Source organism: Callorhinus ursinus, unplaced genomic scaffold (assembly GCF_003265705.2).
Source record: "Callorhinus ursinus isolate GAN/ISIS: 27379988/994484 unplaced genomic scaffold, GSC_fseal_2.0 scaffold2, whole genome shotgun sequence".
Taxonomy (NCBI): Eukaryota; Metazoa; Chordata; class Mammalia; order Carnivora; family Otariidae; genus Callorhinus; species Callorhinus ursinus.
Window position 1 is genome coordinate 45271830 of NW_027397064.1, and position 23075 is coordinate 45294904.

The following is a 23075-nucleotide window of genomic DNA, read 5'->3' on the forward strand; positions in this document are numbered from 1 at the left end:
ACTCCTGGGAATGTAATTATCTGGTTTGTTTTGAATCAGACTGTCTGCAGTTAGTCTAGTGTTTTAATAAGGCCTATAAGGATTAGAATCAGTCAACATATGAATTATGAAACTTCTAGTCAACCTGAAGTACAGACAAAAAAAAAGGCTAAATCATGTGGGAAATTGGGTATCCCTGCAGGACTGTGGTATATTATTTACAACCATAGTAAGTACAGGAAATGTAAGATTCAGTCAAGAAAGTTTTTGTCATTGAAGGGAAAAAAGAAATCATATACTTCTCAACATGTAAACTTTCCCAACAGAAGCAGGTAGGTCTTTAGCTACTGTAGCTAACAAAGTGGGAAGAAGTGTTACTGCAGTTTTGATAAACCCAGGTAATTTTAAAATGTGGTCTCTAAGTCTATCTAGTTTAGAAAGAAAATGGTTATCACTATTTTCTCCATAAGAAATTTGCCATATATATTTTAATGAAAATGTTTTTCCATAATTTGCAATTGATTTTATTACCTTCTTGGTATTTGACATTATAAATTGATTATAATCAATATGATTTTTTTCTAGTCAAACTCTGAAAATGTTTTTATTAAAAAAAAAAAATCCAGTTGGGCAGAAGTCCACAGACCCCACCAAAAAAGAGGCTCAAAATAAAGGAAAAAGATAAGAAAGTCAAGGAAAGAATTTATGTTGATGGAGCAAACAAATCCAAATCTAAGACAATAGAACAGAGTTCTCAAAAGAAATTAACCCCACAATTGCTTCAGAGAGAGCTTACTGATAAGAATTAATCTAGCTCCCTGTAAACCATAATAGCGAAATCTACCTATAAAAAGGCCAAAAAGTGATTTTAAGGAGTCTAGATAAAGCAACCCTGTGGTATAGTTTTAACTGGTACTATATCCCAATAGCATGTAGTTTAGGGAAAGGTCCTTAATTAGCTGTCACAAGTATCAAGTACTGATAGGTGAATCACTTCTGATAAATTTCATTAAAAAATCTCCTGACTCCATCCAACTTTCCTATAGTTCTTACATATTAGTCTTCCCATATTAATTTCCCTTCTGAGATGAGAATGTGATGACTGACTCATGAACATCATCTGTTTGGCAGCTATGTTTCTGATTGTGATTTATGAAATCTATTTTCTGTTATAATCAGTTCCATGTGAGCTTAGGTTGGGTCCTGTGTGACAACTCTAGAAACTGCACTGTTTCTGTCAAGACTTTAGTATAGACTATCCCAGTGGGAGACCAGGCCCTGGAACAAAGGTAGCCACAGCCTGGCTTACACTCTACAGGGATCAGATGGGAGTGTCTATCTCAAACAATAGTGCTGAGGTCTTAATCTGCAGTGTATTTGTAAGTGAATTCAGAGCCCAGTTCCCATTAGAACTAACCAAAGGTATTTCTACTACCATATTAATCTATATGTTATACAAAATGTCTGAAAACATGGCAGCCAAGATAACGATTCTAAAAGATATTCTAGGGGCGCCTGGCTGGCTCAGTCAGTAGAGCATGCACCTCTTGATCTCAGGGTTTTAAGATCAAGTCCCACGTTGGGTGTAGAGATTACTTAAAAATAAAAAAATAGGAGCACCTAGGTGGCTCAGTCGGTTAAGGGTCTGACTCTTGATCTCAGCTCAGGTCTTGATCTCAGGGTTGTGAGTTCAAGTCCCGTGTTGGGCTCCACACTGGGCATGGAGTGTACTTAAAAAATAATAAATTAAAATAAAATTTAAAGATATTCTAAAACCCCAAAAAGAAACTGTCTGAACTTGAGTATGGTTCAGTTAGGTGAGCAGAAGGGCTCTTGAAGGAGATCTAACACCCTAAATATGAATAGCCTTTGTGTGATTATATTGTCTTATGTTTAAAGTCCAAATAATTTTTTTAAGTGGAGGGGGAGGGGATAACGTATCATTTTCTCAGGTATTTTGGGTACTGCAATTTTATTTTACATTCTATCACATTATCTTAAGTCTTCTCATTGAATGGAAAGATAATTTGTCTCTACTCAGCTTTAATAGTAAAAACGTGAACTTTGTATTTCATGTTCTCCAAAGAGAAATCAAGTTCATTATATAAACAAAGGGTACTCAAATATCTTTATTTTGCCACAGGGAGTGTAATAAAGGAAGAAGTAACAATTGAGTATTTACTAGATTAAGTGACAGTTTAGGGAGGAATGTTCTGTTAGCTTACCCCAAATTAAAGAACATCAAGGGGATGCCTGGGTGGCAGAAATGGTTGAGCATCCAGCTCTTGGTTTCCACTCCGGTTGTAATCTCAGGGTGGTGGGATTGAGACCTGAGTCAAGCTCCGTGCTCAGCATGCAGTCTGCCTGGAATTTTCTCTTCTCCCTATGCCCCTCCCCACTCTCTAAAAAAAGTAAATTTTTAAATCAATGCACCAAGTACTTTTTAAATTTATTATCTTTAATGAACTATGTTTAACATTTTACAAATCTTCAGATTGTTACAGTTTTCAGCAGTAAATATAGTAATAATGGCAATAAATACAATGAAGTGTGAGATTCCTCTGTTGAAATACAAAACATAGAAATACTTAGAAACAAGAGGGCAATATGTCAACTTAAGGTCTGAGATGGAAATTAACATGGTCAAATTCTTTACAATGCCAAAACATGGGTAAATGAGTCATTCACTATAAATGAATACAAACTTTGAGCTTCACCTTTCTGGGAAGTTTTGAGGGACATTATTTGACCCACAGATTCCTAAAACTCTGTATGTATTGATATCAGAGGATTCAAACACAGAAAGTGATCTGAAAATGATTGCCAAAGCAAAGAAGTGCTTTTATTCCTCAACATTTGTGACCTTCGTGGTATACTGCATATTATAAAAGGGCGTAAACCCCATACAACTGCATAAATCATAAAAATTGATTTTATAAAGTCTCAAGATCATAATATGTATTCAAAAATACATATCGCTGTGCTTTAGTAAACGAATCCATCAGTTATTGAGGGATAATTTTGCTTTTAAGATATATCCAAAGTATATACAAAGGATCCACAAATGTTAACAATTTGTGATCAAAATTCTCAAGAGTTACATTTGCAAAAAACTGTTGGTTTTCAATTTAAAAATTTAAGAAAGTTGTGAATATTGTAGGGTAATTATTACTTGGGTTAAGAAAAAGTAGATGGCTTCAGCTTTTTAACAGGAAATTTGTGAACTACTCACAAATGAGAAGTTACACATTTTTGATTAGAAAAGGTAAATTGCCTGTACTTTCCCATTGAGAACAGAATGTGCAGTGTATTAAAAAAAAAAAATTCTGAAACCAAAAAAAGTATTTCTAGAAAAGCCCCTAGGGATACACCTCATTTCCTTTACAGAAGAATGAATAAGTGGCATACTTGAATGATATACCCTTATATCAACATGTGTATTCCATTACCAAGCTAAAAGATGAAACATTTTTATTTAAAGGTAGGGAAAATATAAACTTAAAATATTGAAGTGCACCATTTTACTACATAGTTTCTCACTTCATTCCAACATAACTTATCAATATAAACTGGAGTCAAAAAAACACAAAAGAGAGAAATGTTACTTGCATGCAAAATTCATTGTTCCAACATGAAACACTAGGTCTATATTTTTTAATTAACAAAAACTGCACATCTGTTTAATTTGGCTAACACAAAGAAAATGCACATTAAAGAAAGATGTTAGCATATCCTTCCAATAAAGCAAGTCTATATCAAAGGCACTTCAGCAGAGCACTAACTCTGTAACCTTTTCCAAGTCATTTTCATTTATGCCACTTTTAATGCATCTTTCTGTAGACCAGTAAGAAACCTCCTACTCAAAAAACTAAACCTAGGTATTACCCCAAATATTTCTCTTTCCTATGGATTGGGTAAAATATGGCAAACTTTTGTCTATGTTTTTAAGTTCTTTGGGTTAATTCAGAAAGGAGTATTATCTGACAGGTTAGGTGTTATAGGAAAAACTAAAGTAATTACAGGAAAAAAATTGGCTGAAGTTGACTATCTTAGGGGAAAAAAACGGTTGTCTTTCACTGACTATCCATCTATAATTTGACTAAAGCTAATATGGCTAATTTTGCTTCTTTCAAATTGTTTATGTGCCTTGGGTCTCTATGTTGCTCCCATGTTGAATAGAAGAGGATGAGAAAAAGTAATTTAGTTTTACTTTTCCCCCAAGGGAAAGGGGAAGCTGCTTCAGACATTTGCCTTCATGGAAATTTTAAGAAAAATGGGATGAGCTGATTTTAATTAACAAAGAGCTTTATTTTTAGGACATATGAATAATTCAGAGTTGAAGACAATTATAATTAAAAACAGCTGTTGAATGTATTCATTCTGAATTCTTTTCCATGATGAAGAGAGCATGGGTATATTACTTTCAAAACTAGAAAAGTTGCAAATGCTGTAAGTGATTTAAAAAAACTTTTACTTCTCCATTAAATTGAAACATTTTCTAAAACATCTTTTATGAATGTCAAGAGAAAAACATCTGGATATATACCCTAATATTCTGAAGGTTTTTTTGAGTCTCAGGGAAATAGAATTTATTTTCCTGCTCATCATTTCAAAAAAAATGAAACGTTCATTTCCTTTAGCTTCACATATTTTGTTAATAAACTGAAAGTTTCCTATGATCACCTAAATATTAAATTTTAAATCAAGTTTAAAATGAATGAATGGCAGGGGGATAGAAAAACTATCCTAAAGCTGATTTTAGCCTACATGTATCAGTGAGTCTTAAAGATAGAGGCTTTTTTTTTTTCCAGATTGCTAAAAGTTTTCCTTGACAGCTAAGCTCATTTCACTATAGAAGCAGGGAAAAAAAATTTTAAATAAAAATTAAAGTATCAGAGCGTTCATTTTTCAGATTTCTAAATAACAAGTTAACATCTGATTCTGTGAAGTTATATCCAGAAACAACCAAAGAGCTGCTGTTTCCCTCTCTACCAACCAAGCAGCTTCCTATCTTACAGGAGTAGGATTTATTTTGGGGTTGATACAATGCACATGCCGTTTACTGCAGAAAGGAAATATTGTTTGGCCTTTAAATTCTAGAATAACACCAATAGAGAACATTTATCGTTATTTTCACCTATAGGCAGAGGAGAACGTAACAGTAATATTTCACAAGACTATGATGCCCAAAGAATACAGTTTCATTTCTAAATGTTTGACAGGGGCAGGCATCAAAGCAGAGGCAACATTTCTGAAAGCAACTTTAGGGGAGTACACATTTCACTGTTATTCTTAAGAGGGCTAAATTGGCTGAATGAGCAACATTTTCAGATAACTAACGGCCTGAAACTACTTTACATTTTGAGCTCTTGGATACTTCAAATTCATCACCCAAAAATAAATGAAAATAGGGCAGAAAAAGTATTTCTTGGTATCTTTCTCTTTCATTAGTGAATTGCCATTTTACTATTTACTCTGCTTGAGACATGTCCAGGGACCATGAGCTTGCTCAGTCTCAACTTCTTAAAAAGTTCATACAGCAATTTACAAGAAGCAAAGAATAAACAACACGAGACAGCGGAGACACAACCACCCTCGGTGTTAATTTATGGGAAGCAGTGGGCGTTCCTCGCGCTTCTTCCAGATATTAGTCTTGCTATCCTTTTTGGCTAGTGGTGGTCTGCCCCTTTTCTTCGTGGGGGATATATTGGCTTCAAAATCTTCAGCAGTGCTTTTTCTTCCTGGAGACTCTTCCCCAGGGTGTTCCATGATAGCCCCACTCCCTCCGTCTAGGATGTGCCTTAAAGCCGGGTCCTCAGGGGAGCAAACAGTGGTCCCACTCTCGCTACTGCTTAGGTCTAAATCTTCTAAGTAAAGGATCTTAGGCGGATGCATGCTTTTGATGAAAGTTTTCTCCCTCTCGAGTTTTCTACTTGAGTGGTGCTCATTCATGTCCACCCCAGAGTCCAAACTCGTGTCATTGCTCTGGGCTCTCTTGCCCTTTTTCAGGTCTATAAAGGAATGTCTCACTTGTGCGACTGGTTTTCCATCAAGAGACACAAACCATGCTCTGGGATGGGGGGAAGGCTTTCCTTTGGACAGCTCCAGCAGGGTCTGTTCTGAAATTCCTTGAAGCTCTGATGAGAAGGGAGTCATTACGACAGCTTCATTTAGTGTTCCAGGAACAGAAACCGATTCTAGTAAGCTGTTTGAATACCGGCTCCAATCTGAAGTTTGCGATGGCAGGCTCTGTTGCCCTTCGAGTGGGATATTCTCTTCCCTGGCGTCTGGGGGCTGCGCGTGAGAATGCACTGGCATTTTGGGCAATGTCTGTGTAAAGTTCTCTCTGCTTACTGGTTCCATCAATTGGCCATAGACTAACTGTCCCTTTCTTGGCAGAGTAGCTGACTTAGCAGCATGTACCTGCTCTGGAGTGGAGAAAAGGTCAGACGTTTGAAGAATGGCAATGGGTTGGCTGTAGAGATGCATAAGCTGTTCAGGAATGTGGGAATGTCCATACACCTCCTCATTACCTGTGAGGTATCTCTTTTCCTCTTGTGCATCACCTAGAGATGAAGATAGATTGTTGTTAAAATGTTTAGGTTGTTTGGACCCTACAGTGGGCTCCAAAGACTGTGCTGGGTTTCTTGAGTGATTGTTTTGATTGGCTGATAGAAATGGAACATCTTCATTGTAGATTTTAAAATTGTCCCGAGTTTTTACCATGGAAACTCTTTCTTCTGCTTCTGCCTTTGATGGCTCCTTTTTCTGAGGGCTATATGAGGAGTTTTTGGCATTAAATAACTGTGACTTTTCCTCAGCTTTTAATGCAACTTTGACTGAACTGATATGATTTATGTGTGTGGTTGAAGTTGTCTGGTCTCTCTTGAGGACTTCGAGTTTAGTGATATTTCTTTCTCTTTTCTGTGGAGTACCACACTTATCCCTAGAGTAGAAGAGACGGCAAAAAGTGTTTAAAACTTACGATCCAGAAGAGTCATTAAAAAAACAAACTATCCCATGACATGTGTATTATATATGCAATGATACTGTTTGAGTATATCTACTTTTATTTTAATCTACATATTGTAAAGATCAAACTACTTATTTTTATAAACTTTGTAATACCCAGAACACACTGACATGATACTATAATGATAGTTTTGTGTGTTTGTTCATATTAATATTTCTCTTACCTGCAATAACAAAGCAGCACAGCAAAAAATCCAATGACAATGACTACTGTGCCTCCTAATATGGCTGTGAGAAACACCGTGTGGTAGGCAGTTATGTCCCTTGAGTCTCCATTTATACCTGAACCTAAATGGTCAATATAAACAAAGAAAATATATTATTTTAGATCAAATTTTCAACCACGTCCTATTTTGGGGAAGGCAGATTAAGTATGCGTACACGGTTGTATTTGGTTGCTCCGGTCTCAATGGCAGGCTTCCCAGTGGGTGGAGCATATGTTCCCCCACACTTTGGGCTTAATCAGTTGACTTGTTCTGCTCAATGAAATGTGAGCCCCTTAAATGAGGCTGCATGATATGGCCCTGCCCTCTTGCTAAGATCCTCTAATATATGAACAGCGTATCCCAAAGTACTGCCATTCCTTCAGCCTATGTTCTGGAATGAGAACAAATGTTGAACTGAACCAAGCCAAGCCCAACAGTCATGACAGTGGCTTCCAGGCCCAGCAGTGAGACAACTTGCTTCAGGAGGCAGTAAAACTGACCCATGTTGTATGGCAGCAAAATATTTGGTGGAATAAACTAGGAGAAAATATTTCTGTGCCCAGAGGTTTGGGGATAGAATATTGGTAGGGAGGGTTGACTTATTAGCTATAATCAATTTTAAAAGAAATTTTAAAAAATAAATTCAAAAAAGAATTTGCCAAGGTAAGTAGGTAGGAAGGGTTTTCTAGAAAGGAAAATTGGAGGACTTGAAGGATTCCAAATTGCAACTCTTTCAGGCTGGCCTCTAGATTAAGAAGATGCCACGCAGAGGTACAAATGACCCACTATCTTCCTGTATGAGAACACACAGATACACTGCTGTTGTAATCAGCTTAACTGCAATAAAAGTGGATTAATGCACCGGGATGATCAGCTGTAGGCTATGAAGATTCTGCATGAAAATAAATGCAACTAATGTTGAGGTAACCTGTTTTAATATCACTAAGACTGCACTTGGTTCACAAATGTATGTAACAAGTCTCCTGATCATTATTAACTAGAGTCTAATATGTATTCAGGATGATAATGTGATAAGAGTGATGAGACAACTGGTTTTCTGGCAAACTTTACCATGAGAAATGTCCAGAATAAAAGACTGAGGATCACAACGTCTTTGGATTCTTTAACTTTCACTTCATCTAATTTGATAAAAATAAATAATAATGAATAGTAGTAAAGGTTTTGGAGAATCAGTATTGTGGTTATGCATACAAACTTTGGAGCCAGTGTGCCTCAATTAGAATCCTAGTCTATTTCTTTTTTTAGAGAAAGTTGCTATTAAAATTTAATTCTCTTTAAATATACACATTTCTTCCACACTCACCCATTCTGGGGAGGAACAGAAAACCCCCACCCCGTCCATTCAGGAGACTCCATGTATAAAGGCTGATATGGTGAGGATGAAGTATAAAAATAGTATTTACAAAAGGGAAGAAGGTATCTGTTGCTACCTTAACCTTCAGACACCTCTATCCCTCATCCTCACAGGACCCTTTTGCTCCTTTAGAAAAAGTCCCTGGGAATTCATTTGAGTGTAGAGACCTCTAGACTTGTACTCAAACCCCAACATCGCTGTTGACTCCGTAACATTCTCATTTATTTCTTGGGCAAGTTTCCTTACTTTGTATCTCAGTTCATATCTGTCAGATCTCACCTATGTGGGTTGTTACAAGGATTAAAAGTTAATACTTACTAAAACACTTAGTGCTTAGCACATGAGAAGCAGTCAGAAAGTGTTAGCTGTATGACACCATTGTTGCTGAATGAAACTTCAAGGTTATAAAGGAACAGGCACTCCAGTATTGGCCACACTTTCCTATATATATGGTAAGTAATAACAGACAACCAAGTATAGCATTGCACAATATGCAATTTCTTCAAACAGAAAAGAAATAAGAGTAACAATTCTATCTGCAGATTCTTATTCAGGATCCAGAGCTGCAATGGAGTAAAGTTTGATAATAACTGGATGAAATTCAACTTCTAAGGATATATGAATATATGTTTCCACAATAGAACCACTGTATAGGATTCCAGTGGAACACACTTTTGGAAATAAGAGGCTGATACTGTTGGGTTTCCCCAAAATTTTATATGTAGGACAACAGCAAAAAGTATGCGTGTGTGTTTGTGTGTGTGTGTGCGCGCGCGCCTAAAAAGACAAAGACAAGTATATTTTCACTTAAATATTTGAAAATGTGTATTTAAAAAGAGTCCTAAGTACTTGTTTTTTAAACTCTACTAGAGAAATCTATGAAAAACAACTTGATTTTAATTTCTTGTATTTTCCAAGGAATTCTAGACTTCTACTTAAGACTTATTTAAAAAACAGATTTAGTATGTTATTAACCAAATTTTAAGTAAAGTAGCTCCAGCACACCAGACATTAGTCCATCAGAGGACCAACCTTGATTTTACAAAATGTGATTTTACTCAAAATCTACACTTGGAGCAGGGGGGACATTAGGGATCATCATATCCAACTCCTACAATTTAGAAATAAGAAAACTAATACTAAAATGGGTAAGTACCTATTTCAAGGTCAGCCAGATATTTACTGGCAAAGCCAGAGCTATAATCAAGCTATCTGTATTTCTAGTATAGTGTTCCTTTGACTGTGACATACTTGTGGGTGGATTTTTCAAAAGCATCAGAAGCTATCTACTTCAAACTAAATGGGAATCCCACACTTGTATTTTAGTACTCTGATTCATACAAAATCTTTTCCGACATATAAGCTAAAACAAAACTTCCACCTACTCTAGAAAATTACTTGACTTTTATAATTCATAGTCATCTTATATAAATTGATTTCAGGTATATTTTTCGTGTAAAGTACATTTCTCTATAAAACTCATGTGTTCTTTAGGTTATGTTTTTAGAAATGAAATAACTTGCATTTAGTTGAGTTGAAGTATTAAATATTAATTGTTCTTTTTCATCAATATTTCATTATAGTTGCAAATCTAGAATGAAATAAGGCCAGACAGCTGGCGGGACTGCAGGATATTTTGCATCATGAAGAACAAAAGTAACCACCCTCTGGTTTCTGAATAAATAATCTCGTAAGCACTAAGTTCAAACAAAAACAGGGAGAACATCCCCCTTGATCATAATGGTTAATGGCTCATATATTTCTTCTATTGGAATCCTAAATTTGGGTTTCATTGGGGGGGGGGGAAGTCAGTCTTGTTATCTTGCATGGTTTAAAATTCAAAGGTTGTCAATATAAAATGAAAAAAATTAATAATTTGAAGGCTGTTCTTTCTGAAAATGTTTTTTAATAGTTTAATAGACAGCCATAACAAAGTTAGGTGATTGAATGCTATAGAGAAATGTATGTAAATATATGTAAAATGTATGTATGTAAAATGTCACCCACATCCTGGATCGGGGTGTGCATGGGACTGTTCCCGACTAGCACCTCAGCTGGGAGCCCAGACCCTCAATAAACCAAAAGAATTCTCTGACACATGATTAAAGATGTAGGAATGCATTCAACCTTCACACTCCCCACAAAAACTTCACTAAAATGACACAGAGTTTTGCTTTGTTTTGTTTTTCTAAATCAACCAGCTCACAGTTAACGGAGAAAAGGAGAACAAGATAAAAGAGGAAGAAGGCACTGAAGGCTGCAAGGCTGACCTAGCAAAGCTGGCAAGAGGGAAAGCCAAGAAGCAACTCAGCTGATCCCAGTGAGCACCCAGAAGGCCCATAAAGTGGGAGCAGGCCCATGGTGCAACCAGTCTACACGACACAGGTTAGAAGACTTTAAGAAGATTTAATGGATAAAACATGCAATGTTTGAGTATTTTGAGAGATTTACACAACTGAAGATGCATGTGTGATTTCCTTACTACAAATCATACAGATAATCTGATAGCATGTTAAATCTAGGAAAAGTAAAATACTCATTTGTCCTAGAATATGAACAGAAGGTTCCTAGTGGACGTGTCTTAGCTTTTGTCCACCTCCAGTTCCTATGTCAGGCCAAACTTTTCATTTGGGGTATCGCATGTCTTATCTTGGAAACAGTATGGGGACACTATTTTTCAACAGCCCTCAACTCCAGGAGTGTGCTCATGACCCAAGTCTGGGCCAACCAAATTCTTCATCCCTAGAATGAAGGAACGGTGTGAGGAAAAGACTGCAAAGGATCAGAGTCAGCCATATATGCAACAGCAATCTTGCAAAGACAATCAAATCGTCCTGCTAACTGGATTCCCTAGGATTCCTGGCTTTTTGAATCTAGTTCTTTAGCCTTTCCTGGGATCCTGTGAACTCCCTATATCCTAATTTTATGTAATTTTTATGTAATTATCCAAGATCTGTTCCTATTGCTCACAACCCAAGGCTCTAACTGATGTGGATGGAATTTATTCTTGAAAAGTAAACATTTGATTTGAACAAACTTTATACTTCACAGATTCATGAGACACCATAGCTATAAAGGACCTTAGAGTTCATTGAGCTTAATCTTATACACATGAAAAAATATTAAAATAAAGCTGAGATCAAGAGACTAGAAGCTTTTTCTGACATTATACAGTCGGTAAGTGGCAATGTTTACAATAAAATCAAGACCTAGCAATATCAATTCCAGTTTGCCTATTTGGATTTCTTTTCAAATTACTTTTGTTTCATTTTTACAATACCTCTAGTTCCTGGAAGTGGAGCTGCTATCCAGTAGCCCAAATGTGGTGCATCATATGTCCAAATTAAGTGATTATTATACGCCTTGACTGTTCCCCGGCCATGATTTACCCAAGCACCTATAAAAAGGCAAGTAAAAAATACCAGTTAGTTTATATGTCTTTAATGCTGATAGTCATGTATAGAATACTTTGCAGGACTCTTTCAAAGATTATGAAAACTCTGGCAATATGTTATCATGGGATAATATAGATTATATCATAATAGAGTGTATATTGGGGTGCCTGGGTAGCTCAGTCGGTTGAGCATCTGACTCTTGGTTTTGGCTCAGGATATGATCTCAGGGTCGTGAGATCGAGCCCCACGTTGGGCTCTGCACTTGGCGTGGAGTCTACTTGGCATTCTTTCTCTCCCTCTCCCCTCATTCACATGTGTTCTCTAAATAAAGAAAGAAATAAAGTCTTTAAAATATATTTATAGTGCATATTATAATAATATACACAATACAATGATTTGAATGCTTGTTATGACTAAATAAAGTCATTATAAATAAGAAAGTGTACATATTTAGAGAAATCATGATTCTCCAAGTAATGTTTAAATTGTTCATATTGAGGTATATCTTAAGGATGTGAATAGTGAAATCCAAATTTATCAATAGGTGGTTATTTGTCCCCTGTTCTGGGATTCTGATTAAACACTTATAATGTATATTTTATGGCCTCAATAATTTTTTTATTAAATACTGTTTGGGTCTATTACTACTGGCATGGCTCTTTTAGAACCAAATTTTTAAGAATATTTTTTAAAATGCTATCTGCTCTGGGGTGCCTGGGTCAGTTAAGCATCCTACTCTTGATCTCAGTTCAGGTCTTGATCTCAGGCTCATGAGTTCAAGCCCTGTACTGGGCAGGTGTGGAGCCTCCTTTAAAAAAAAAAAAAGTAAAATAAAATGCTATCTGATCTAATAAAATGCCATCCATAGACAATTCAGTAAAACCCAGTTCTTTTTATAGAGTTCAGCATAACAACGCTTTTTTATAAATTCAGTGTATATTTGTACTTGGTTTGTTAATTCACTGTAATGATAGATCTACAATATGTAAAACAGTGTTTTTAATAAGGTAGACAAACTTGATGGAAATGGATCAGCTTACTGCTTTTAAATAGTCACATTAAGCATTACATATCTGATATATGAATTCAAAAATTTTGTTACTGGAAGGTACATTAGAGACAAAGGCCTTTGTCAGGATGAACAATCAGAACTCAACACAGCTATTCTTTGAAATGTTTTAAAACAACTCTTTACTCAACAAATTAGGAAATTCAGGCTCAAATAAGTGGTTTAAAATCCCACTGCTGGTAAACGGACTAGACTCCAGGGCTTAGAGCTTTTACTCCAGTGATACAACATACTGTATTTGGTCTTAGTCCCCAGCCCAGATCACAAACGTGGGTTCTGCGATGGGCACAAAAACTCCATTCTATAATTGCAGTTAACCCAAGAGCTTGTGCAATTGCTACTAGGGAAAGAATCTTTCTTTCCATTAGACTTTAACCTGGGTAGGTATAAAGTCTGAGCACCTACACCCTTCTTGCCACTCTGAAGGTAAATCCTATCCCAGAAAGTATTAGCACAGATGAGAGAATCAAATCCTGTGAAACTGTCTAGGCTCTGTATCCTGACTCATCCAAAACAATTATGGATCATATCCCTTTTTTTTTTTGTTTTGTTTTGGCAACTTAAAGACTCCCATCTTATTTATATAGAAACACAAGAACAAAACCAAGGGAGGCAGAGGAGGAAAACCTGCGTCTATTTAGGAGGCTAAACTCAGGGACCAAAATTGGTATCTGAGTTTCTTGTTTTGGGATTTTTTTTTTTTAAATAAGCACTCTGTATCTTAATAATACAATGTTACTTATTTTCATGAAATTAACATACATTTCTCAATTGCCTTAACCAACCTTTTAGATACAAGTTCATATTGTCTATCAAAACAAAAGCCTGTAAGAGTAGAAATAATTTTTTAAAATGTATTTCTACTTTTCTATTCAAGATCTTGGGGGAGGCTCAGTCAGTAGAGCACACGACTCTTTTTTTTGGGGGGGGGGGGGAAAAAAAAAACGGGGGGGGGGGGGCAGAGGGAGAAGCAGACTCCCTGCCCAGCAGGGAGCTCCACGTGGGGACTCGACACTTAACTGAGTCACTCAGGTGGCCAACCACATGACTCTTGATCTTGCGATTGTGAGTTTAAGCCTCATGTTGGGCATAGAGCTTTAAAAAAAAGGCATGGGAATGTGAGTAAATAATGCCATTTTTTAATGTAGTATATTGACATCATTTTCCCCACAGTTGTATTATACTAGTCAAAGTGGGCCAATTTTAGTCATTTTAAAGTGCTTAAAATAGTAACATTACTGATTTGGTGATCTACTAAAGATAAAACATTCAAAATATAAATATTTTAATGTTTTAAATAAGACAAATTTTAATTCTGTAGTAAACATAAAAAGTTGCCAATTATACATCAATAAAGCTGAAAAAATTCTAACAGTAATATAGAAACATATTTCTAAGAGCTAACATTCAAACATTCAAAAAGGGCAATATCCAAAATATTTTCACCTAGCTCACATACCTATGTTCATATCAAATGTCCAGGCAGGTATGTGATCCCCTGCACTTATATCATTTGTATGTAGAAGGGGGAGAGAAACTTGAATAGAGCCATCCACCTTTAATTCTTTTCCTCCAGAATATATTTTCACACATATTGCAGCAAGAGGAGTCAATTCAAGACTTTCAAAACCTAAAAAAGAAGACAGTTTATTAAAAATCATATGCAAAATACAGGTTGTCGTTACATACTAATAAAAGTAATATGGGCCTAAAATATTTAAGTCCTTTATTCACCTAGGGTTATCCATTTTAATATCAAATAGATACTGGATCCTCATTAAAGAATTTTAAAATATATCATAAATACAGGTTATACTTATATAACTTGACAAATCAATATGAGCCTAGAGATCTAAGTCTTTCGGAGTAATGTGGTTTAAGGTCACTGGAATCTAATTCAGTGTTTTTAAAAACCTACAAAACAACAACAAAAATACATCTCACTAGTATACTACCCAAATAAAGGTTCTACCATATCACATCATCAATACAGATATGGGTCTAAAACTTGGTCTCTCCTGCTTCCAAGAGCATTTGTTTCAAGTACTAGGACCAACAGACTCAGTTATACTCCTTAAAGTTACCTTGTGTAAAAAACGTTCTGACTCAAAATGCAAATTTGATAGGTTTGACAAACATGAAACAAAATCGGCAATATTGTTAGCTGATAAAGGTAATAAGCTTTGATGTATATTTGATTAGTAGGCTAAATAAAAGCATTAAAATATTACTTAGATTTCGAAGCTTGAAAAGCAGGGAAAGTGAGATTAATAGAATTGGTTATAGTGTTTTGCCTAAGGTTTTAAAGTATGATTATACATATAATTTATAACATGCCTTCTTAAATATCAGGAGCTACCTATATTTCTCTATCACTGACGGGAAAAGAGTAGAAAATGCATTTGTTTTGTTTTTAAATATTAGCAATGCCAAAGTAATAATGTAACCAGAATATTTATAATGAATAAAGTAACATGGTTAAGGATGTTACAATTTAATATAAATTTTCTACAAATAATTTGGTAATTTTAGATTTCCCAATTAAATTTACTAATACATTAGAAAGAGTTGACTAAGGTATATTTTACATATTATTTGCTCTTCATGGATAAACTTGAATCTTCAGCTTAAAAGCTAGAGTTTTGTTCATTCATTTAGCAAATATTCGTAACAAGCCCCTACTGGCACCACATACTCATCTTGGTTCCAGAGATGCAGTGGATACATGATCTCTTACACTGGCTTGCAATATTTTTTTCACAATCCTCATACTATCAAAAATGCTTTTTTCCATTTCTTTGCCCATTATCAGTTTTCCCCCAATTAAAAGGTAAGTGTGTGGTAGAAGGTACCTTACCAGGGCTTTGAGGAAATTCTGGAAAGGCAATGTAATTGCAGGGTCATAAAAGCTGCCTCTCTGAGGAGGGGATGTGTGAGCTGTGGCCAAATGATTAAGGGGCCATCCATGCAAAGACCTCAGAAAGTGAAAAGCCCCCAAATCAGAAGTGATCTTGGTATGTGCAAGGATGAAAGAAGGCTGAGGGGCAGAGAGGTAGAAATAGCAGAAGGCCTTTGAGTCCGTGGAAAGGAATTCTCATTATCACTTCTACTATACCTGGTGTATATCTTCAGTTATCAGACAGAGCAACTGTTGGCTTAATGAAAAACTTCAATTAAACATCTTTGTAAGCTTCCTGAAACACTAATCATAAGATGAGCAAAATAATGCCATACATATTTTACAGACTAGTTACACTAGTAAAAGTCCAATGTAAGCCCAAAGAAATTATCAAGTAATCTGTTAGTAATTGTATTTTCTTGTATCAAACTACTTGGTAAAGCCTGCTGGCTTTCTGAGGTGACTGCTTTTAACTCCACCCCCACCCCCCCAGTTCTTTGCAGTCAGTGGCTTCACATACTAAATGCAGCTGAAGCTGATAAGATCAACCCCACCACCACCACTTGGGATAAGGCCAACTCAAGGAAGAGAGAATGGGGCAGGGAAAAGGATTAAAGATAATGAAAAGGAGGCAACTTTAAAAAACACTTTCATATTCACAGAGCTCTAGAAGTAAGCCACCAGCAACATGTGGCAACTTAAATTTAAAGGAAATTAGTGCTTTAGTTCCTCAGTGCACTAGTCATACTTCAGGAGCTCAACAGGCACATGTGGCTAATAGCTACCATACTGGATAGAGCACAACATTCCCATTTGACAGCACTGCTCTAGAACTTTTAAAATGTTAGCAGTGTTCTCAAGATAACTGAAACATTAAATGAATAATCTCAAAAGCAGGTGGTAGAGGAATGCTGGAAGGGAGAGTATATTATGTCCCCTTCTCACTGAACCTAATGAGTCTCGTCCATAAAAACTCTCCAGCTCTCCAGTGCTACATGAGCTTCATCTGTGACCTGGTACACTGGTATCATTCTTGTAAATGTTTGTACGCGTCTGAAAAATCTGGGCAGGTATCTTAGATTGGCTTCTTCAAGAAGCTGACCCCTGAGAGAACAATTTGGAAGGAAGTGCCCATCACTGAGGGAGTGGAACAGTACAGAGAAGGAGGAAGGAAGCATCGCTGCAGCAGGTAAGAAAGAAAACAAAACCCAAACATCTATGTGTTTATTACTTTACTTTCCGGCTGTTCCCCAAAGGAAATGGACCAAAATATGGCACAATTTAAGTCACCAAAATTACAGACCGTCTGAGGTGATTTTTAAAAACAGTGTATGTTGCAACAAGTGGCAGAACTGGTGGCACAAATGTGGATGTACAGAGGAAAGAGATTTTTATGGGGTTTATTCATGGGTGTATTAAATAAAATGTAACATTCCATCATCCTCTTACCTTTTAGGTCATGACCAGCCGTAGGTATGTACACGCTGTTGAATCTGGGATACAGTTGACCCTGAACAACATGGATTTGAACGAGCAGGCCCACTTATGTGGACTCTTTTTAATAAATACAGTACTATAAATGTATTTTCTCTTATGATTTTCTTAACATGTTCCTTTCTCTAGCTTATTGTAAGAATATAATATATAACACATATACAAAATATGTTTTAATAGACTTACTGGTAGGGCTTCTGGTCAACAGTAGGCTATTAGTAGTTAGGTTTTTGGAGAATCAAAAGTTATACAAGTTTTAACAGTGGGGGGGACAACCCCTGCATTGTTCAAGGGTCAACAGTATATATTTTTTAAATATTTATAATTTTACTCATAGGGAATATCAAATATATTTGAGAAGAAAAACTCCCAATTGCTTACTCTAATCTATAAACTTTTTTATGTCTAACAATTATTGATAATTAATTTGGTAAGACTGACTAGAAGGTCAAATTATAAAAATATGTATAAACTTCTTTAAATCAAATTTTCATTTTTAAATACATTTTTTAACTTGCAAAGTTATACAACATATTACTGTTTCCTATACCTTGTTTACCTCCTTTGGATAGAAATATCCTGCAACTTAAATTTTCCATTAACTTAATAAAATGTATGCAGAAGATTCTAGTATAACCTTTCTTTCATTGGATAAAAGGGAATTTCCTATAAACATTTTAATAACTAGCTTTATGTACTATTTCTTATAACTATGATTATGTAAAAAGTAGGTAATACCTGATTTATTGAGAGTAATTCCAGTTGTATACAGGAAATTGTCCACTTTCAAAAATTGTTGTAGAACTGTAAGATAGCCTGTTACATTGTTAATGTGATGGTTGTCGGGTAGTTTAATTAAGGCTTTTGAAAACTGAACACTTGGTTGAGATTTGGCATCTGGAAAAGGGAAACCTCATTAATAAATAGACAAAACAAATGCATATCAAGCAGAGCATCATTGCTTAGGACACTTTAACATCTCATTATTTTAAATTCAAAACTGAAATAAATAAATCTTCCTTTCTTTAGATCACACAAGGCCCTTTACCCTAGAAACTGCTTGATTCTTCTGTCCAGAATTTCTTCACCCTTTTTTGGGGTTTCACTCCAGGGACCCACATACCATTTTAGTCCATATGGTTCACTTGGGGTTTCATTTCTGTAACAGTAGAGTTAATGGTGCATTCCAGAATGGGCTGGAACCAATCCAAGTATCATTCCATTTATAAATGTTATCTCATGTTAATAACTTTGAATTCACTATCCTTTAATATAACTTAGGGAGTGAGAACTCAGAATATTGATACTTCTATAATTAATGCATTTTTAACAATCCAAGGGTCAACTCTTAAATCATTAAAACTTATCAAAAACATCAACTATTGCTTTGACTTTAAAGGTCACTGAGAAACACAGAAGCAATCAGTTAAATTATTAGAATTTTAAAAGTACCAGTTTCTAAATAGTTACATGATAAATAAAATGTAATATAATTCTCAAAATCAGTATATAGTTTACATATGAAGCTAGAAAAATAATACCTGGAAAATAAGGGATATAAATAAAAAAACACATTATTCTTGTTTGGTTAAATTGTTAAATTTAATCATTAATTGTTTAAGTACTCTTATACCTTCCATCTGATCACTTTACACATACTATCTACACCTTACTCTTTTAAAATATGTCTTGAATTTCAGATTAATGGAAGCTAACTGAGACATGAAAACTGAATGCAACACCTGACCCTAAAATGGAGTCAGAAAAAAAAAAAATGTGTCGGTGCACAAAACGGGAATTTGGATGATAAGTTATCCTAACAAAATAGTTTTGCTGAACTGTGCCATGGCTACTTAATAACCCTAATTCTTAGGAATTGCATGCTTAGGTATTTAGAAGTAAAACGCCATGATATGTGTAACTTACTTTCAAATGGTTCAGGGAAAAAAAAAAAAGGCATACCCAGAGCACAATACACATAGTAAAGCAAATGGAATAAAATGTTATTAATAGGTGAATCTGAGTAAAGGGTATACAGGAGTTATTTGTCTCTGATTCTTCCAACTTTTCTGTATTTTGAAATTATTTCTATATTTGAAGTTATTTCCAAATACAGAGTTAAAAACTTAAAATATACACCTTAATTATGTTGAAGCCCCAAATTTCTTACAATTGAAAACATGTACACTAAGTAAAATGTCTGGCTGAGCTTCTCTAAGGTTTGTACATTCCTGAAGTTTCAAATTTCTCCTGCTCCCTTTCCCACAAATACACACAAACCTAACACATTTTCATTGCATAAACCATACACTTTTTTGATCAAATCCTGGAAAAAAAAATATAAGCGTTTTATGGAAGTTGAGAAATGAGGATGGGCATTTTCTAAGGAAGGATTTAACATCTGCAGAAACATCCATCCCTTCCTCATTAGCCCTATCAATAGCTCAACTCTTAGGGAAATGAGGCAGTAAAAGTGATCTGAGACCTCAAGAGAGCTCCGTGTTATGGAGACACACCAAGACATAGCTAGTATTTTCCAGACAAATGAGCATTCACTATTGCTTGGTAAAATGCAAAAGAGTGGCCCATGGGCATGTTCACACTAATCCATTTCATATATTCTGAAGGAAATTACAATTTGTAATGGAGTTTGAAGAGGACAGTAAGAACTAGGAAGGTGTCAAAACAAAACCAAAACAAATTGCTGAAGAGGGACTGTTTTTGTTAAGGTCCCAACAGCATAAAATGTAGCCTCTCTCTGTCGTCAGTAGTTCCGATTTAATTGTCATCCGTCTACGCACAATGCCACGTGCACCCATTTGTGCACCCATTTGGCCGTGCACCAGCAAACTCAGCAGCTCACAGTTCTGTTAAATGCATTCGAGTTCAAGAGTAAGAGAGTCTGCTACTTTCCTCAGTAAATGACTCCAAAATTAATCATGCCTGAGTTTTTTTTCCCAAATAATATTTTTTAATACTTTAGAAATAAATAAGATAACCTTCTGAAAATGAACTTTCACAATTTCTTTGACTGTGACTGTTATTGGACTCTATTTTTGAAGATTTTCTGCTTCTACCAGTCATTCCTATTATGCTCAATCCTAAACATTAATTCCCCCCCCGCAAAAAGGCAAATTGTTGTCATCTATAGAGGTTTTATACAATATGCAGTAAAAGAGTGACTAAATGCTGGGGTTTCCCCCTAAGGACTATTAAGGAAGATGGGGGGGTGGCAGTGGGGGGAGAGGTAAGCCTGAAACGGTCTTTCTCAGGGTTGGTAAAGTGAAACTGGAGACCACAGCTTGAATCAGACCTAAAATAAGGCTTCCTGTGGGATATGCAAGTGGGGTGAATCCCATCTGCTGAGGAAAGACCTTACCTGGTCTCGGGCTTTTCCCTGCTCAGGCAGCAGGCTTAATGCTAGATGCAGGGATGAAGGTGCCTGCAAACCAATTTCACTAACCACTAAAGCCCAGTGAGAGAGGTGTTTTGAAAAGAAGTTGAGAATCTCTGTGTAACATTTCCAAAAGTCAAATGTACCTACTCGGGCAGGGGTGGGAGGTGGTGGTGGTGGTGCTAAAACAGTAAAGGACGAGCACAAAACCCCACACTGTAAGTCTGACAGTGAAATAAGAACCAGTTCAGATCAACTTAGAGCAGTACTAATCCTCCCTGATCAATTTAGGGTTTGTTCCAAGGGATAACCAACATTGATTCACTAGTGAAGTACAGTTACATAATTAAAGTGATTATTATCACTGAGAAGAGTTGTACTTACCAGCTAATTTCCCAGTAATTAAAACAGTGTCTTCAAAGAGCCATATATTTGCTTGGCTTTGCGGGAACAGTGAAAGTGTAACTGATGAATATACTGTGAAATACAGCACAATTAAAATGTTTTATTAAATGTGGGGGAAAAGTAGGTAAATATAGTCTATTCCGGCAGTCTCTAAAATATGGGGGCGAGGGGAGGGGGAACTGTGGAAACAAGGAAACATAAATGTAAAGTACGATGGAGGGGGGAAACAGAAGATACAGTAAAGTGAGAAAAAAAGGCCAGGGGTCAATTTTATTTTACTTAAGCCTATTTCCAGTAGTTTGTACCAAAGTGACTAATGATAGTCCCTAACCCCAGTTATATACAGTCAGGTTAAATGCTTGAATAATCCTGAAGAATCCTCTGCTATTTTCTCTATATAATGGTTACTTATTAGGTCCTTCTAATGATTTTTACAAAATCTTGGCTCCACAATTCAAGGTTCTCTGAGATAGAGACTAGATCCACTGCTTGCTTGTTTTTTTCAAACTTCCTGCATAAGGGCGCAGCGCGCTTCATTACACAGTAGGGTCTGCCAGCCTCTGGGTTGGCAGAGCAGGAAAACAGTTGAACACATAATGAACAAATGATCCACAGGCAACCACTGGTAGTAATGCAGGAGGAGGCCAGATCTGCCTGCAAGAGTAGGCGCCTTCAGTAACTGGTGGGACAAGTGCAGAGGACCTGAAAGACAACTACATTATTTCAAGGTCAGAAGCAGCAGGAACAAAAGACCATTTTATAAGATCAGATCAAATAAACTTACTAAAAGTGAGTTCTCATTTGATAGCTCTCCTCTATCCAATATAAGTATTTGAATTTAATAGAAATAACATAATATTCCTAAATCACTTAGGACAGGATAAAACAGATTTGCATGGGAATACTTTTCATGTTTTAAGATATTTCAAAGAGCTGTAAAGGAAATAGAAAAAAGAAGATAAAACATAAAAAGATATGAATGGATATAAAACAAAATATACTTTTTCCTACAACAGAAAAAGAAGACTACCAGGCAAAAGTGTAATTTTAATTCAGAAGCCATTAATAGACTTTAATGGCTTTATCAGATTGGAGAGAAAGTGTTAGGGTAGTAGCTTGGACCTTGAGATGATTATAATTAGGGCACTTTCCCGTATTTGGCTACTCTCTCAGTCAGAGGTAGCTTAAAATGGGGGCAGCCCTGACAGTTTGTTATGAAACCTGAGGAAAAACTTCTGAACTTCACTAAAATTTACATGTAGATTTCCTTTCACTGACAAAATGTTTCTCATTATAAAAGGGATGAATATCCACTATGGAAAGGTTGAGAAATAAAGGAGAAGAAAGTGATGGTCATCACAATCTCACAACAAAGACAATAAGTACTAATATTTCAGTATACTCTTTATGGATTTTTTCCTGAGTTTTTTTAAAAAATAATATTATATACAGAATATTTTTACCCTACTTTTTCATTTAAGGTAAATAAGCATTTCTGTCCCTCAATAGAAACCTTTTCTATTTCTATTTTCAAGGTCACATATTTCATTTCTTGAAGTATCAAGACTTACTGAACCACTATACTACTTAGATTGTTTTCATTTTCACTATTATTGCAAAAATAATCAACATCCTTATATATGAATATCTGTCAACTTTAGTTATTTGTTTTTTTTTAGGAGAGATTACTAGCAGCGGAATACTGGTCAAAGGTTATGAAGATTTTGAAGACTTTTGACACACACATTTCAAAATTGTTATCCAGATCATTTTGTTGACTTGTACTCCCACCAGCCATGTTTGAGGATACTCATCACACCTCACTTT

The 23075-nt window shown here is 35.7% G+C and overlaps 1 protein-coding gene across 2 annotated transcripts in view; it reads right to left on the reverse strand.

The window, feature by feature from the left end:
* Positions 1 to 2416: 2416 nt before the first annotated feature.
* Positions 2417 to 23075, reverse strand: part of FAM171B (family with sequence similarity 171 member B) — a 61846-nt gene continuing 41187 nt past the window's right edge. The window contains exons 3-9 of one of the 2 annotated variants that reach the window (XM_073881487.1): positions 21228 to 21320; positions 18188 to 18346; positions 17405 to 17497; positions 14516 to 14686; positions 11873 to 11989; positions 7176 to 7299; positions 2417 to 6925 (exon numbers count right to left, since the gene is read on the reverse strand). In XM_073881487.1, coding sequence (XP_073737588.1) covers positions 5581 to 6925; positions 7176 to 7299; positions 11873 to 11989; positions 14516 to 14686; positions 17405 to 17497; positions 18188 to 18346; positions 21228 to 21320 — 2102 coding nt within the window. In that variant the 3' untranslated portion in view covers positions 2417 to 5580. The remainder of the gene's footprint in view (positions 6926 to 7175; positions 7300 to 11872; positions 11990 to 14515; positions 14687 to 17404; positions 17498 to 18187; positions 18347 to 21227; positions 21321 to 23075) is intronic. The other variant, XM_025848876.2, reaches the window with a different exon arrangement.